This window comes from Plectrocnemia conspersa, unplaced genomic scaffold, assembly GCF_051122295.1.
Source record: "Plectrocnemia conspersa isolate PC_06_02 unplaced genomic scaffold, ASM5112229v1 ptg000010l, whole genome shotgun sequence".
Taxonomy (NCBI): domain Eukaryota; kingdom Metazoa; phylum Arthropoda; class Insecta; order Trichoptera; family Polycentropodidae; genus Plectrocnemia; species Plectrocnemia conspersa.
The window spans coordinates 27,775,001-27,792,287 of NW_028277174.1; the positions used below are offsets into that span (position 1 = coordinate 27,775,001).

General features: G+C 37.1%; 2 protein-coding genes across 14 annotated transcripts in view; one reads left to right on the top strand and one right to left on the bottom strand.

Annotated features, from left to right (window-relative positions):
- LOC148231248 (uncharacterized) overlaps positions 1–17,287 on the top strand; it is a 121,883-nt gene that overhangs the window by 86,690 nt on the left and 17,906 nt on the right. The window lies entirely within an intron of this gene.
- On the bottom strand, positions 12,719–14,383 carry LOC148231250 (uncharacterized). The gene has a single exon (XM_088194558.1). The coding sequence runs from the start codon at positions 14,363–14,365 to the stop codon at positions 13,316–13,318; it is 1,050 nt and encodes a 349-aa protein (XP_088050684.1). The 5' UTR covers positions 14,366–14,383; the 3' UTR covers positions 12,719–13,315.

Consider the following 17,287-nt stretch of genomic DNA (forward strand, 5'->3'; position numbering starts at 1 on the left):
AATGTCTTACCTGCAAACTCGTTTTGTGTATAAATTTGTACAGAATGTCTCATAAAAATGTTCGTTTATTAGGTCAATTCGTTGAATACCTTTCCTACATCCTGAATATGAAGTCTTATTTATATTGGAAGGAGCTCTTTTATATGTGTACAAAATCAGATTTTGAAGCATTCTGTATTTATATATGTATTATATATTCACATCCACGTAACCATTAGACCAGTGATTCTTAACCTTTTCGAAGTCACGGTGCACTTTTGATCATGGGAAAAAGTGGCGGTGCACCAGAATTAAGAGATTCGATTCGGCTAAATCGAAATCACATTAACTCTTTCGTCGACTTTCATAATTTTGCCAACGGCTTTTTCAGTTTTTACTATTTTGGGATTTTTTTCGTTTTTACCAATTTTTTGCGGTGCACTTGCAATAAGCTTGCGGTGCACTGGTGCACCGCGGTGCACCGGTTAAGAACCACTGCATTAGACTAATAAGAAAACGTTTATATCGTTAAAACGCGTCGTGATACTCGATAAGTCACGATTTGACAATAATCGACTGAGTTCGTAACTTTTTGATTGATGAAAGTGATTTTTTCTTCGTGTGTTTTTATTTTTACATTAGAGCGTTAATGCTAATGAATACAAAGCAAAAACAATCATGCATTAGATACGAATATCATGTATGTATAAATATATATTTATAAAAAAAAGTTTAAAATGGCGATTAACGCTTGGGTTAAAGTTGTAGCGATTTAACCGTAATGGTTAAGACACGCTTTAGTTTATATTTTGTAATATAAAATTGATAAACATAGTGTTTTAAAATATAATTGTATGTTTTTTAGTAGCGTGTTGTTTATTTTGAGAAAATGTATGATTGCATGTCCTAACAGCAAGGTTAAAAATAATATATCAATGCTAAAATTAAAAATGAATACAATAATTGGATGCCATTTAATAATAGGAAACTTGGATAATAATGATTTTAATATTAGAAAGTCATACTAAATTCTTCAGCGATCAGATTTAATAGAACTTATAAATATTTAAATTGGAACAATATAGTATAGTTTTAGTTACAGTCGTTTTTTTAACACAATTTAAATTACTAGCTGCCGGTATTTACCAGCTGCGGTACCTCACTACCGTGAGGTACCGCAGCTGGTAAATATGTGAATACCGGACGCTCAAGTTTTTGAGTTTTAATTTCTGTATTTTACAAATATATTTATATTATAGTTCTCAATATAGTGAATTTCCAATATTTATTATAAATAAATTATATTTTTTATGGGTAACAATATAGAAATCTCTACTAATTGTATGCACACTCCTTTGATTTTTCAAGGGGTACGATGCTCGTACTATCTATTATATAAAAGTATATAAAAACATTGTTACTATTGTTTTTGGGCATTGGCCTCACACAATATAAACTGAAACTCTAAATATATTAATACTAACTCAAATACAAAAATGCTTACTCTTTATAGGTCAAATGTCATAAGTACTTACATGGTTATTTTAAAAATCCCACACACGTCGAATTATGCTCGTTGTGCAACCCGAAATCTTTCATTATCATAAACGCGTTTTTAATCACATTCAACAGCGCATAAATCAAATCTCGGCATACATGACAACATATCATTGTTGTCTGCTTAATAATCCATTCAACGCATTCATGCGACCGTGAAAACACTAGCGTAACGCATGACTCGCCAATTCCAGATTATAAACACTTTTTTATTCAACTTTTGTATAAGGTTATAGTTTTCTATCTTCGATCGTTCGATCCTTAATCGGATCCACGACTCTGCTTAGGTTAATTATTAGCTTCATATATGTATAGTTAAAAGGAAACTCTCGGGATCGTGTCCGGTTAACGACGCGACGTCTCGCTTAACGAACTTCCGCCGGAGGCTGCGATCGGATCTTAATTGATATTTTCCGACTGAGATTACGCAAGTCCAAGTTGTTCCTTGTGTTGTTATGATGCGATTTTAATGTAATGTGACATAAAACGATGCGTTTGAGTCGTTCGAAGATGAGAAAGACCGGTTGGTTTCCGATGGTTTTATGTTGAATAATGTATTTGAACGAAGAAAGTATAAGAGGTTATTCAGGACAACGCAAGATAAATTCATAATATTTTTCATTAACAACATTATATTTACTATTAGTAGAATCATTTCAATTCGTTAATTTACCTATCGTGTATCATAGTTATGTATTATCATGTTCTTGGTCTTCAGTACTGACCATCAAAGAAACTGAGCACTCAGATCTTAAATTAAAGACAGGGCGTTCTTCTGGACCTGATTTAATTCCCGATTTTATTTTGAAGGATTGCGAAGTCAGTCTCGCTGCTCCTCTAAAATGTATTTATGATCTGATTCTCAAGACATCATCATTTCATGATCTATGGAAATGCACAAAAGTCACTCCTATTCATAAAAAGAGTGACAAATTATATATAAAGAATTATAGACCAGTCGCATTGTTGTCAGCTCCTGCTAAATTATTTGAAATAATTATTCATAAATATCTCTATAATCACTTTCGGCAAGTTTTGTTAGACCAACGGCACGGGTTTCGTCCTGCCCGTTCCACTGTTACTAACCTTCTGTCGTTCACCAAAACGGTGACAACTTCTCTCGATGCGGGAATTCAAGTAGACGTAGTGTATACAGATTTTGAGAAAGCCTTTGACAAAGTTAAATAATTGTCGAACCTCGGTTGCTCGGATAATTTAACTCGGTTATTCTCGAGTTATTTAAGCAATCGTAGACAGTTTGTAACCTATGGTGGACGATTGTCAAAAGAATATTTTACCCTTTTCGGGGGTTTCTCAAGGATCCAATCTGGGACCTCTGCTTTTTGTGTTATTTATTAATGACATAAATACAGCAATTAAAAATTCAAGTTTTCTTCTGTACGCAGATGATTTAAAATTATATAAATGCATTCGATCTGTTGCGGACTCCTTCTCTCTACAAAGTGATTTAGACTCTCTGTGGAGATGGGCTTCCGTTAACCGTCTGCCCTTTAGTGACTGTGTCATTTTCTCGATCCCATTCGCCATCAGCTTATTTCTACCATCTCGGTGGTAACATTTTGACCAGAGAAACTTCCACTAAAGATCTCGGAATCACTTTCGAGAGCAAACGGAGGTTCTCTCTACACATACACGACGTCTGTGATAAATCTTCCCAGATGCTCGGCTTTATTATGAGGAATGCCTTTCATTTTGACGATCCGTCAGTTATTCGCATCCTCTATGACACCTTAGTTCGTAGCGTTCTTGAATCGGGATCTATAATTTGGAATCCCCGAATAGCCAAATATTCCCTTTTAGTGGAAAAAAATCAAAAAAGGTATTTAAGATACCTTTACAAAAGGACATTTGGTTATTATCCGTACGTATATCCCAGCGCCTTTCTTTTAGGAGCGTTGGGATACGATTCGCTGAGCTCTCGCAGAAAATTGTATGTCGCTAAGCATTTTTTCAAATTACTAAAAGGTGCTGTCGACAATCCAGCTATTCTCGAAGAATCACGATCGCGTCCTCTTTTGATGTCCGTTAGGGCTAGGACGTCCGCACTTGCCGATTCGCCTATAGCTGTGGCCATCCGGCTCCTTAATACGCTGGCATTACATATTGACCAGTTTAATGTTAGCTACGAGGAGCTGATCCAGTTTGTATCATTTAATTTTGATATTTTATATTTTTTTGTAATGTTTATTATTTTTAAGTATTGTTTTATTTATGTATATATACGTTTTTTTGTTTTATAAATTTAAAATTTGTTTTCGACCATCGTGGCGCATTGGGGTAACCTGTTAGGCCACGATGGTCTTAATTTAATCTAAAAAAATAAAAATAAAAATTATATATCATAACATCTGTTTAAGAAATTTAGTATTCCCTAAATGTTGACTCTCTCGTTTATTGCTCTTGTACTTATTGTAGTGATCACATAATTAAAAACACATCACAACATAATACTTAGGTCTTTTTTAATTTAATGTGAATTTGGAAACTAGACACTGCTCCGATTATTGCCGAGTTGTAGACACCACCCTTCAGAAAATGATAAAAGTGATTTAATAAATACACATTGCGACAGTAAAACAATAAGTTAGATAGAAAAATTGTATTAGGATAAAATACAGATACAATTCGAACTTCCTCTTGTAGAGATATCTGAGAAATTTCCTTTGAATTATCTTTAACAAAGAGGAATATTTCACTTCACGCGTCTTCAAAGAAATAGGATGTAGCTAATATTGTTATATATTACTTGGTTCTATTTCAAAAGCTTAGATTTAATATCACTAGATTTTCTGTTAATATATTTCAAAAAATTATGTACTATGAAAAAATAATTAAATCCGAAAATGTAATTTATGTAGAATGCAAAACCGAGATTTTTTTTGTTGGTTCAGAGTGCAGGTGCTGTAACGGTTTTTATTTCAACGTCATATTTTTACATTAAACTCTTACAATACTTACATGGTAAAGCACCAATGGACAAACTCTCCGCCATTTTCTGTCGTTTCTTCAACCCAAAAATTATCATATCTATTGTTCTCCTCATATTCTTCACACTCGTGTATATATTTTTTACGCAATCCCCGCAAACGTAAGCGCCGCGACGAGGTCGTGAAAATGCCTCAAATATTCATTAAAACCCATAGCTCGAGGTCATCCTTTTCACACGGCTGCAGCCGAAAACGTTTGAGAACAATCGTGCTCACACACGAGAACCACTGGCGAATATAATAGTAATAACGTGAAAAAATCCGTAAGTTACGTAACACCGCGAGGCGAAAAAGCGTGCGTTATGCGGGCGATTTTAGAGGCTCAATTAAAACTGTACTTTTACTCGGAAACGGTCGAGTGTGCGCAAGAAAATTAGTACCGTGATGAATATATTTCGGTTTTTAATTTTAGGTTCTGTGTAATTTCGCGCCGTAGATTAATGACGCAATTTTCACGGGTGGATCTACTACTTATGCGCGTATGTACGTTTTATATTAATTCGGAAATTGCTTTCGATACGTTAACGTACCGTAATGCTACTACGTGTTTTGGTAATCGTGAAGGAAGTGAGTGATTTGCATTTTATTTCTGGGGAACGATATGCACAATAAGTTTAATGAACGATTAGATTATGTATTAGTTATTGTAGTATTAAATACAAAAATTTGGAGACAAAAATATAATACCTAAGAAATATGTTAAAATACTTAAAACTTAATATTATACACAAATCATATTTTTATTACAAATTTAACTATCACGATTTTGAGTTTGAATGTTGAAGGGGTGTGCCTTTAGAACAAAAATAGACCATGGGAAAGCTGGTTAAATATCTCATATATGTATATGGAAGTGTAGCTGGAAATCGAGAGTTTTCGTTGGAGTGTCGAGGTGAATTTGTCGGCTGTAATGTGACGTTCACGTTCGCGAGGATATGTAAAGTGTGCTTGTGATGATGCTGGACAATGTGCTTAATGCTCAATCTGTTTGCTTAAAAAAATATTGATGACTCGAGATAGGTCTGGTGAATTGTGTGAGGATGTCGGTGGCCAAATTGCATCGCTTCCTGCCCCCCCCCCCCCATACTAAATATGTTTAGAATACGCTCGGGATAAGGATGCCGGTTTGTTATTGTGTGCGTGTACATGTATATGAGAGGGAGAAGCGATGTAGCGTGTACTTCGTTGTCTCGCTTTCTCTTTTAAGGACAGTCGCTGATTCGTCAACGCTGGATTCGTCATTAAAGTGCAGTGTGGCACAGAAGTTCGATCTTCTCTAGTGATTTATTAAAAATAATTTTGTGTTGATATTGGTTTAACCCAGATATGCCCATTGTCCCATGGGTAGGTCACTAAACTCGTGCCACTGTTTTTTATTTATAAATGAAATTTTAAGAGAACAAAATTTCTTGGGCATATCTGGGTTAATTGATATCAAGGCTTCAAATATACACTGTAAGTTATTCGTTCTCTTACCTGTGGATTAAAATATTTTAATGATTTTTCTATTAATCCGTACGTTGTTGATTTTTTTTACACTATTCTCTGTAAGGCTTAAAAAAGTTATTATTCTTATCGTTGCGCCAATGATATTTTTTTAATTTATTCAATGGATTCTAATGATTCAATAGAGTCGTCGAGCCATTAAGAATCTGCTAAAAATTTCTTTCCCCATTTTACATCTTTTTGCTTTTGAAGAATAGCTAAAGACTTCATTCTTTTTTTGACTAGTGAAAGATTTTGAATTTTGCAAATATTTAATTAATGACATCAATGTCGGGTTTCTTCGATTATATAATATATTTTTAATGTATGTTAAATAAACATATATTTTCTTTTAAAATAAAAAAAATAAATATTCTGAGCGAAATTGTTTTGAGCCACACAGTTCACGCACACAATAAGAAACCGGAATCCTTATCCCGAGCGTATTTCAACGCCTCAAGTAAAACTTCCAACTGGCCACTTTCGGCAATCGGGAGTAAATGATAATAGTATTTTTTTGCGCAGGGAAGAAAGCATTGTTTATCCTTTTTACATCCTTTTTACATTAAAGGGTAGTTTTTCCGTTACCCATGGGTGATAACTTGGAACAGATGTGCTAATATATAGTCCGAGAAATATTAACAATTTATAACGCAATTATTTCGTCCCCATTATTAGGCCTTACTTTCAAGACGAATTGATATATATTTTTACTCGTTCGAAATGGTCGTTAAAAAGCCCTCTAAGTTACTGATATAGGTGGTTGGAACCTATTGCCTTGACAGGTTTCCATAATGCGTCATTATGGCCATAATACAAAAATAATTAGGGTGCGATTTAACAGGAAATTGTTTTAAAAAATATGTACAATAAAATAAATACTTTCATAAAACGAATTGTTTGTGCATTACAATAATAAAAAGGAGCATTAAATACATATGTATGTATGTTCAATAAAAATATTAGATAAAATGTTTTTGTGTTTGTGTTAATTTTTATTGAACATATGTATGTTTATTTAATACACATTTTTTATTATTGTAATGTACAAACAATTAGTCTTATGGAACAATTGTTTTATATATTGTCCTCAAATGTATGAAACAAAAAACTCACACCACAAAATACAGAATTATAACATAATATATAATCACAATGTGTTCATTAAGTACCTGGATGAAAATAAATACTATCTGACAGATAGTTAAAAAATTGGATAACTGTGCTTAGTGGAGAGTTATTTAGTACTTATATGTTAGCATGTGATACTTCAAATTATATTTGCGAATCCAAGCGCTGATAATTAGGTAGCATATAAATTTTTTTCCAAAATTTCTGGATTGTGGTACTATCGTCGACGCGACTCAAAGAAATCATTTCCCAGCATACTTTGAAGAAATTCTTTGTGAAATATAAATGGATATTATTTTAATATCATTTTTGATATTTTCTATTGAAATTGAGTCGGTTGCATTATTTGGCAATCAGACCAGAAAAGCATTCTCAATGAAACTGCGCACTAGCAGGGCCATAATTTATGGAAGCAGGTGAGGTGAGGGAATCTTAATATATAATATATTAGTACATATCTTTATTATAATAGAGGATCATATTTAAATTTTAAATAATAAAAATATTAATGATATATAATGTGTTGTTCCATTGTCCAATAATTTACTTGATTAAAAATGGTTAGAGGGCAACAACCAATGCACCTATATTGATTGACCGACCGCAACATAACAATCGGTGAAAGATAATTCCGTGAAAGGTCGGCCAATTTGGATGTATAATGTTGGAAAGTTATGTGGATAGAGAGAATAACGACCCTCGAAATTACGATATATGACGTCGTAAATAAAGCCAAAAACTGTAGATGGCGCATTAATTACGATGCTCCAAGTGCGCCGGAGAAAATGGAGCTGGCTGACGGCATTACCATTTTTTTGTTCTCGTTTTCCAAGAGCACAACGAGCCCAAAGTACAATAATTAATGGACGTCATAAAAAATGATTGATATTCAATAGAACTCGTAGAAAGTGAAATGGATATTACACGATGTACTCTTGTATAGGGCGTATAGATATTGTTACTAATTAGGATTTTTTCATATGAATTATGTTTTGTTTCTTATTCCTCTTCTTGTATGTTGTATTTATCATCACTGAGGATCGTGACCTTCTTTCATACTATCTCATTTGCGTCTGACGATGTCCAAGAGCATCCAGTCGAAGACTGATTGTATTTATGTTTTTGTATGACTTACAGCCAATGAAATGTTCTGGCTCATATATCTTATAGAATTTGGGAAAGTCCAACGTCCCTAGTATATGATCTTCTTACTAATGATGATGATTCGAGGTGGTATTAAAATAGCCAATGCAATTTTTAAATACGTCACTACTTACATGACATGATAATTGCTCTTAAAAAAAAGAAAAACGAAGACAAACTGATGAATTGAAATATATATTTCAATTCAATATATGACGATATACATATACACCCATATCTCGCTATACGGTCGCTCTTTATACGGCCTTTCGCTATAACGGCCCTCTTCAATTAAGGCACGTTTTCGATTTACGGCCTAAAATGTTTCGCTATAACGGCAAAAAAACTTTTTTTCGATGTCGATTTTTTAAAAACTTTAAAAATAGATTTAATTTGCATAATTTTAAAATGAAAGGTGAAGCAGCTAGCGCCGATGAGGCCGCATCTAAGGAATATCCCAACATTTTAAAGGGAATTATTGAAAGAGGTGGTCATAAATCTGAACAAGTGTTTAACGTAGACGAAACAGGGCTTTATTGGAAGCGAATGCCTGATTGCATGTACATTTCAAAAACCGAAAAATCTGCGCCTGGTTATAAGGTGTCTAAAGAACGATTAACTTTGCTACTTGGTTCAAATGCCGCGGGTGATTTTAAGCTAAAACCACTTTTAATATATTTGTCCGAAAATCCAAGGCCTCTTAAAGGACTAAATAAAAACCAATTACCCGTCATATGGAGATCCAACATGAAAGCTTGGATGACTAAAACTATTTTAGAGGATTGGTTCAAAAATCACTTTTGCACAGAAGTGAAAAAATATTTGCGAGACAATAACTTAAGCAACAAGGCTTTGCTAATTTTGGATAATGCACCAGGGCATCCTACTAATTTATCCGAACTATCTGAAGATGTCATGATTGAGTACCTTCCGAAAAATACAACAGCTCTGATCCAATCAATGGATCAGGGTGCAATAGCCACTTTTAAGGCATATTGCCTACGCCGAACTTTCCGACAACTTATAAGGGAAACCGATGGTAAATCTTCAATTAAAACATTTTGGAAAAACTTTAACATCAAGGATGCTGTTGACAGCATCAGTGAATCATGGAAGAAATTAAAATTAACAACAATGAACCATGTTTGGAAAAAAATATGGCCAGAATGTGTAAAAAGTACTGATGCAGAAGTTAATTGCCTTCCTGAAATTAGGCAAAACATTTAGGATCTAGCACATGATCTCGGCTTTGAAGGTTTGAACGAACGTGATGTGCTTGATCTATTTAAAGCTGATAGGGAACCCCTTTCATATAAGGAACTCATTCAGTTGCAAGCAGAACCGGCATTTGATGAGAGACAGAGCCTGTTGTATTCAAACAGCTAACATCAAAAAAATTGTCAAAAGCTTTTTCTTATTTCAAACAAGGAATAAACATCTTCCTTGAAAACGATCCTGACGTCGAACGTAGCGCTAAAGTTTCTCGAGGAATTAACTCAGCCATTAGCTGTTATTAATCACCAAAGAACGAAAGAGACAAAAAGGCAAGACAAACAACGTTGGTCAATTTTTTTAAGCCAGGCCCATCCTTACCAGCGAAAAATGAGAACGACAGTGATCTGCAGGTTACCATTTCTTCATCGTCTTCAGATTAAAGCCATTTTAAAAAAAATTATGTATGTATTCATACACATATTTTATGTAACATGAAGATGTTTCATTTTTGTTTATGGATTATTTTTGGTTTTTGGAGTCTGTTATTATTTTATGTACAAATGTATGTCTTGTTATGTATGTATTTTTGATTTAAATGAAATAAAAAGATAAAATGCATTTTAAATGATAAACCATGTTACATATTTAACAAATTTGGAACCGATCCCATTGAATTTGTATGAATTTGTATTATAATAATTGATTCGTTATACGGCTTTTCGCTTTGCGGCCAAGTTTCGTGGAACGTATCTAGGCCGTAAAGCGAGGTATAGGTGTATTATAATATGATATAATTATATCATGTTTTAGTAACAATAGTTAATATAATAGTTAACGAACATGAGAAAAATATGCTACAAATTTTTCAGCAACTCGAAACGCCATATTTTTGATTCTCTTCAGATTTCTCATCCAGAACCTATGAAATATTTTTTAATTGAATATATAACGATGAATATTTAATTGAACATATAACGATGAACAGTTAAACGACTCAATAACATTTTATAAACGCTATTTAGTATGATATATAACTTTATGTATATACATATGTATATAAAAAGGCAATTTGCCGATCCCAAGATCGTTAAATCCTGGGATAGCAATCTCATTGGATTTTCTCTATTTACGACAGTATGTAATTGTGCCTATCGAATATATATCTTATACTCTCAGTATAAAAATAAACTAAGTTTATTAAAAGTACAACTATAAATGTGACAGTGTATTATTGTAATAATTGTATTCTCAATCAGAGATTTGCTGTATTTTTTTTTCAAAGCACATTAAAAAGTTAAATGATTTATTTTAAATTGCAATCTACGGTTTAATCTACATACATCAGTCTATGCAAATCTTCTTCTAGAAGGTCATTGACTTGATTGAACCACAATCGTAAACAAAATCGAAAGTTGCACACTGATAAACTGCTGGTTTACCACCTGCTCGCTGCGTGCTCCCCTTTCACTCGATTTAAATCCCTAGTTAACACACAAGGATACCCACAAGAAAGTAATCATTCTCAAAGTTCGCAAAGACATTAAATTTTATTTACCATTTAAAATACATACTGTTCAATCAGTCCAACCCACCGAAGGTAAAACGTTTTAATTGACCCTTGGAGTAGATTTTTGACCAAGACACGCAACACGTGTCCACAGTAGTTGCTTCATGGCATAAGCGGTGCGTGTTTATAGGTGCTTCCTACTCATGGAGAAAAAAAAATAACACGGACTTAAGCTCGTTAGGCACAAAATTAAATTTTCACCAATACATCATGGGTTGCGTTGGAGTATTTAAAAAAACCTTGAAGACGCCTAAACGACGGGAAACTGCTGGCGATTTCTTTTACAGTATCTTATGATTTGACAGTTTGAAAGACCACACATGATACATGTGTGTGGTATTAAAAATTGGTGGTATCATTTTAAAATATGTAACTCAATTAAAAGAAGCGCCAGAACCGATATACGTACTTTGTGGAGACAAAACGATATGCCATTATTGATTCAATGGAAATATTTCAGTTCTTCTTTTTGTATGTTACTGTACATTCATTGCTAATATTTTTTACAAACATGGAATGCCTTCTATGAATATTCTAAGAACGGAGAATGCAAACTATATTTGTAATTTTAATTTTAACCAGTGGATTTGTCAATTGCATAATATCATTTTTCCGATACGCCTAACATAAAAATGAATCCATCAGCTGCAAAATACCCTAATTAAGAAAATGATTAGTGATCCTCATTTACATATACATATTTTGTCATTTTATAAAATATTTGGATTGCTCATGATTTCACATACATATTAACACAGAAAATTAAAATCATATATGGGTTTAAAATTATATATGGTAAACGCTCGGTAGCACTGACATGTTATTGCTTTTGACGTGGATTTTTTACTTCTGAGGAGGTATAATTGTTTTTTGCGCTCTCTTATTGGTCAAAATTCGGTTTAAATATGCTTCCTTTATTCGATTCTCACTTATAGTAATTCGTAATATTAATATGAACGCTAGATAACCGAGCGACGGCACGATTTTATTGCCTTTGACGTGAATTCTAAACAGAGCTTCCCTTGAATTTGCTCAGAAAAAAACTTGATGAAATGAAAATATTAAAAAATCACCTCTGACTGGCTAACTTTTGCCCCCCCCCCCCTCCAAAATAATTTTCTATTCAAACATTTTTTATTTTTATAATTAAATCCTATTTGAGCAAAATACGAAAATCAAATATTCAAGTTTATATATTAAATTATAACTGTGTCAGTTTATAATACACACCAAGACAAAAAAACACCAGGAGTATCCGGTTAATTTAAAAAAACGAGAACCGGGTAATAACTTTGGCCACAGTATCGCTCATTACCGAGCGATACCACTGCGACAGCGCCGACACGGTTTTATTGCTTTTGACGTGAATTTTTGATTTCTGAGAAGGAATAATTGATTTTGTGCTCTCTTATTGCTCAAAATTTGGTTTAAATATGCTTCCTTTTTTTGATTCTCACTGTAGTAAGTCGCAATATTGTTATAAAAAGTTTGGATACGAATGCTGCGATGATGACGTCACGATTTTATTGCTTTTGACGTGAATTCTAAACAAGGTGTTGCGACCTCTCCCCTTTGGAGATGGCCGTCTTTTCTTTTCGAAGGACCACCGTCTCTCGACGGAATTAAACGCCTCTAACCATAGAAATGCTTTATTATCAGAGTTTACATCCTCAGAATCCTTGCTGACGCACGACCATACGCCGTAACAGCTGAGGCGTCTTCAGGTTATTTATACACAAAAAACCACGCACGGCCATAACACACTTTTATTCGGCCATGCATAAATATATGTAAAATTGTCGGAACATTCTCCCCCCTTGAAGGAACGTACATACTTTGAACAAGGGAAAAGTATTGTTCTTTCAAAACACTAGTTGAACAAACTTATTGAAAAACAGTTGGCTGAACGCAATTATATTAACTATTAAAAAAGGTTCGCCACTCAACTAAAAACAAACTCTGCCACATAGGCGCAGAAGTTATAACACATGAGTATTCCCAACCGAAAAACAATATCAAAGTATACACAACAAAAATTATAATACACAAGTATACAGAACAGATAACACGTACAAACATCGCAACATATGAACATTGCAAAAACTTATGTTTGGAACATTTTTTCCTCCCTACACTTCAAGTAGCTTTGTATCTTATTTTGAAACGATACTTGTTTACTCACTATTTTCTAATTTCATCGCCTGAGCGATGTTTACGCACATTTGTTTTATTACACTGTGTCCTGTTGCTGCTCCACTGGTAAGAGTGCTAGCCTGCTGACTGCACGTTTGGTGATGCCGCTAGGCGTTTTTACCGAGACAACGCGTACAACTCCATCTTCTCCTGGCTGCAACCCGATCACCCGTCCAAGTTGCCATTGAAGAGGAGGCAGATTGTCCTCCCTCAACAACACCATGTCGCCAATGTCAGGATTGGAGGAACCCGATCTGAAGCTGCGCTGCTGCATCAATGTCACATACTCCTTGGACCACCTGGCCCAGAAGTGCTGCACCAGCTGCTGTAAACGTCTGTACTGAGACAGCCGTGACTCCGGCACGTCGTGCACGTTTTCCTGTGGACAAGCAGTTAGTGGCTCGCCGATAAGGAAATGACCAGGAGTCAATGGAACGAGGTCATTTGGATCATTGGAACTTGGAGTGAGCGGACGCGAATTTAATACTGACTCGATCTGCGCAACGACGGTACTGAAGGCTTCATATGTCAAGAACGCGTTTCCCACTACCCTTACCAGATGTCGCTTGGCTGATTTGACAGCCGCTTCCCACAGACCGCCAAAATGCGGTGACCGTGGTGGTATGAATCTCCATTTAATCCCTTGTTCAGCTAACGAAGCCGGAACTTCCTTGAAGTCGGCAGATCTTAGAAGCCTTCCTAGCTGACGAGAGGCTCCCACAAAGTTCGTGGCATTATCGGAGTGCAACTCGGCAGGTTTGCCCCTCCTCGCGATAAATCGTCTCAAGGTGTTCATGAACTCATTTGTAGTGAGTCCCGTGACAACCTCCAGGTGCACTGCCTTTGTCGCAAAACACACAAAGACACACACATAGCCCTTCACCATTGATCGGTTCCGATATGCTTTGGTGGACACATCGCAGAATCCGACCAGTTTGATCTTAGACAGACACTGCGCAAACTCATGGCGTGGGATAACTATTGCCTTTAGGCCATTTAAACCCCCGTACAACAATTGCCAGGAGCTGAATAAAGAGCTGGGGATTTTATCATCCCAGCCAAGCTTCTCCTTCCACAACTGCTGCATGTATATTTTTAATATTACAACAACTCGTTTCCCAGCCCATTCCCAGTGTCGTTGACTCATTCATCTCAATGATATGGTGAGAGATCTGCCCCTTTGCGTCCTCCTTGAGATCGCTTATCACCCTTGGCTCGTTTGACAGCCATTTTCTCAGGGTGAAACAACCCTTTCTCAATATGACGTCAATTTGAGACCGTAATGCCTTAAGGGCCACAATGGAATCTGCTCCGGTGAGCAGGTCATAAACATAGAAATCATTTTTTATGACTGCAGAGGCTGCAGGAAAATCAACCTCTGCCTCGGCTGCAAGTTGATGCAGGCAACGCACCGACAAAAATGAAGCTGGAGCTGTCCCGTACGTTACTGTGTTCAGCTGGAACGATTTCACGTCGTCCCGTGGGTCAGATCGCCACAAGATTTTTTGAAATCTCCTATGGGAGGCGTGAACCTGAACCTGCCGGTACATTTTCTCTATGTCAGCCGTAATGACATACGTGAACCGACGAAAACGAATCAACACGACAAAAATATTCTGCTGTAGTTTTGGACCAACCATCAGTAGATCATTGAGCGAGGCACCGTTGCTGGACTTGAACGATGCATCGAAAACCACTCGGAGCTTGGTTGTGAGGCTACTTTCCTTTATCACAGCATGGTGTGGAATGTAGTAACCCTCGTCCCTTATGGACGGATCGGTGGGAAGCTCAGACATGTGACCAAGAGAGATATACTCTTTAATAAAGTCAGTATACTCATCCCGAATCTTTATAGACTTCGCCAGCTTTCTCTCTAAAGCAAAGAACCGCTTAAGCGCTGGCTCGTATGATACACCCAAAGTGCGGTCATCAGTTTTGAATGGAAGGCGTACAACAAATCTACCTTCCGTTGTACGACTTGTTGAACCCTTGAATTCTTCCTCGCACTTGTCGCTGTGACTAGCTCTTAGGTCATTACTGACCTCTTCGAGCTCCCAGAACTTTTTTAACTGCCTGTCCATCTGCACCAAGCTAAGATTGCAGGCAGGATCTTTAGCGACCGGTGCTAATATGCTACCTGACACTATCCACCCAAATGTGGAATTTGCCAGAATTACTACTGACCCATCCTCAAGTTCGATTCTTTTGCGCCCACTGCGCATTGATTCAAAGAACCAACTTGCGTTAAGGATGACATCCACCTCTCCCGGCAAGTCAAATTCATTGTCTGCCAGTTGGATATATCTAGGGATGGCCCTACGTACATTGCTGATGGCCATGCTTGGAATTTTTGCAGTCAATTTCGGCATGACCATAGCGTCAATTACCGACCACTGCTTTTTCTTCCTCGGCGCTATTTTTAGCTTTACAGAGCCTTGACTAGCGGCCACAGACTCCGCTACACCCACTATGTTGGCGCTGGATTTGCGGATGTTCAAACCCAGCCTGTCAACCAGTGCACATGATACAAGGTTCGTCTCAGCGCCAGTGTCAAGAAGGGCACGGCAGACTTGCGTGGAATCATTTCGACCCCGGATGGATAATTTTACCGTCGAAAGTAAAGCTATTTGCGATACTACCTTACCGGTTTGACCTGGCCGGCAGGCCATTACAGCGGACATTGTCGCTTTTGGAGCTTCTGCTCGATCCCTATCTTCATGGAGCAAAAAGTGATGCCTTTTTGCACACACTGAGCAGCAACTGCCCCTGCAATTACCAGCACTATGACCTTTCCGCAGGCAATTAAAACATAGTGCGTTTCGTTTCAAGATGACCCACCTTTTATGGACATGTAATTGTTTGAAACTGTGGCACTCACCCAACTTGTGAGTCCCCTTGCACTGAGGACATACCTCGCGCAACGGCTGATGGCTCACTTGGTGAACAACTTTAGGCTCCTTAATGGGGACCTGAGTCGGGATAATTGTGTTTTCTAACACTTGATGTTTCGTTTTTAGGAATGTTAACAACGCCTCGAACGTTGTCAATTTGATTGTTAGTGCTGTCGCTTCCCATTCGCGGGCCAGCACCACTGCCAATTTTGACACGATGACCTGCACTAGGACAAAATCCCAATGCTGCACTGGCAGCCCAAGACCTTCCAGTGCTCTTACGTGCAACGTAGCCGCATCGATCAGCTTCCTTAACCCCACTTGGGAGCTGGCGCTAACTGTCGAAATACTGAGCAGTGCTCTCCAGTGCTCAGTGGCTAAGATTTTCGGGTTGTCGAACCGTGATCGCAACAACTCCCATGCGAGGTCAAATGACTGACCTGCGGACTCTATACCGCGAAGGACCTCAGCGGCTTCTCCCTTGACCGAAGTCAACAAATAGTGGACCTTCTCTTCATCTGATATGTTTGCCTTTCGGCAAACAATATTTAGAAAAAGGCTAGAGAAATGCGGCCAATCTTTGTAGTTACCTTCAAATGAAGGCAACCGAAGGGCAGGTAATGAGACATTAGTAGGCGGCGCGACTGTTGGGAGGGGGGGTTGCCCCCGTGCATATCGCACTATTAACTCTTTCGCGGCGTAAATGGTTTTGTAATAATCCCTTTCGAACGCCGAGGTAGCTTCATCATCCACCTTACCTATGGTGTATTCGATGTCCTCCTGGACCTGCCTAAAGGTCCTTAAGACATCCACAACGTCATCAAGATGTACTTGAAGACCCGACGCGTCTCCTCTCGACACGCAGCCCTCAACAGCGTCGGCAAATCGCTTAAGCTGCGACTGCAGCCTAGAACGCTTCAGTATGTCGCGTTTTGACATATTGACTCGAAGGAAAAGTTTGAGGTTAGGAAATAACAAGTGGGGAACGGCTAACCACTAACCTAAATGTCCTCTCCTCCGTCTGCGCAGCTTCTCGACCCGGCGGCTTCCCTGTGATGCCCCGCAGTTGCTCAGCTGCTGCTGCCCCGAATGCTTCCTCAGCGAAGCTCTGGTGGTCC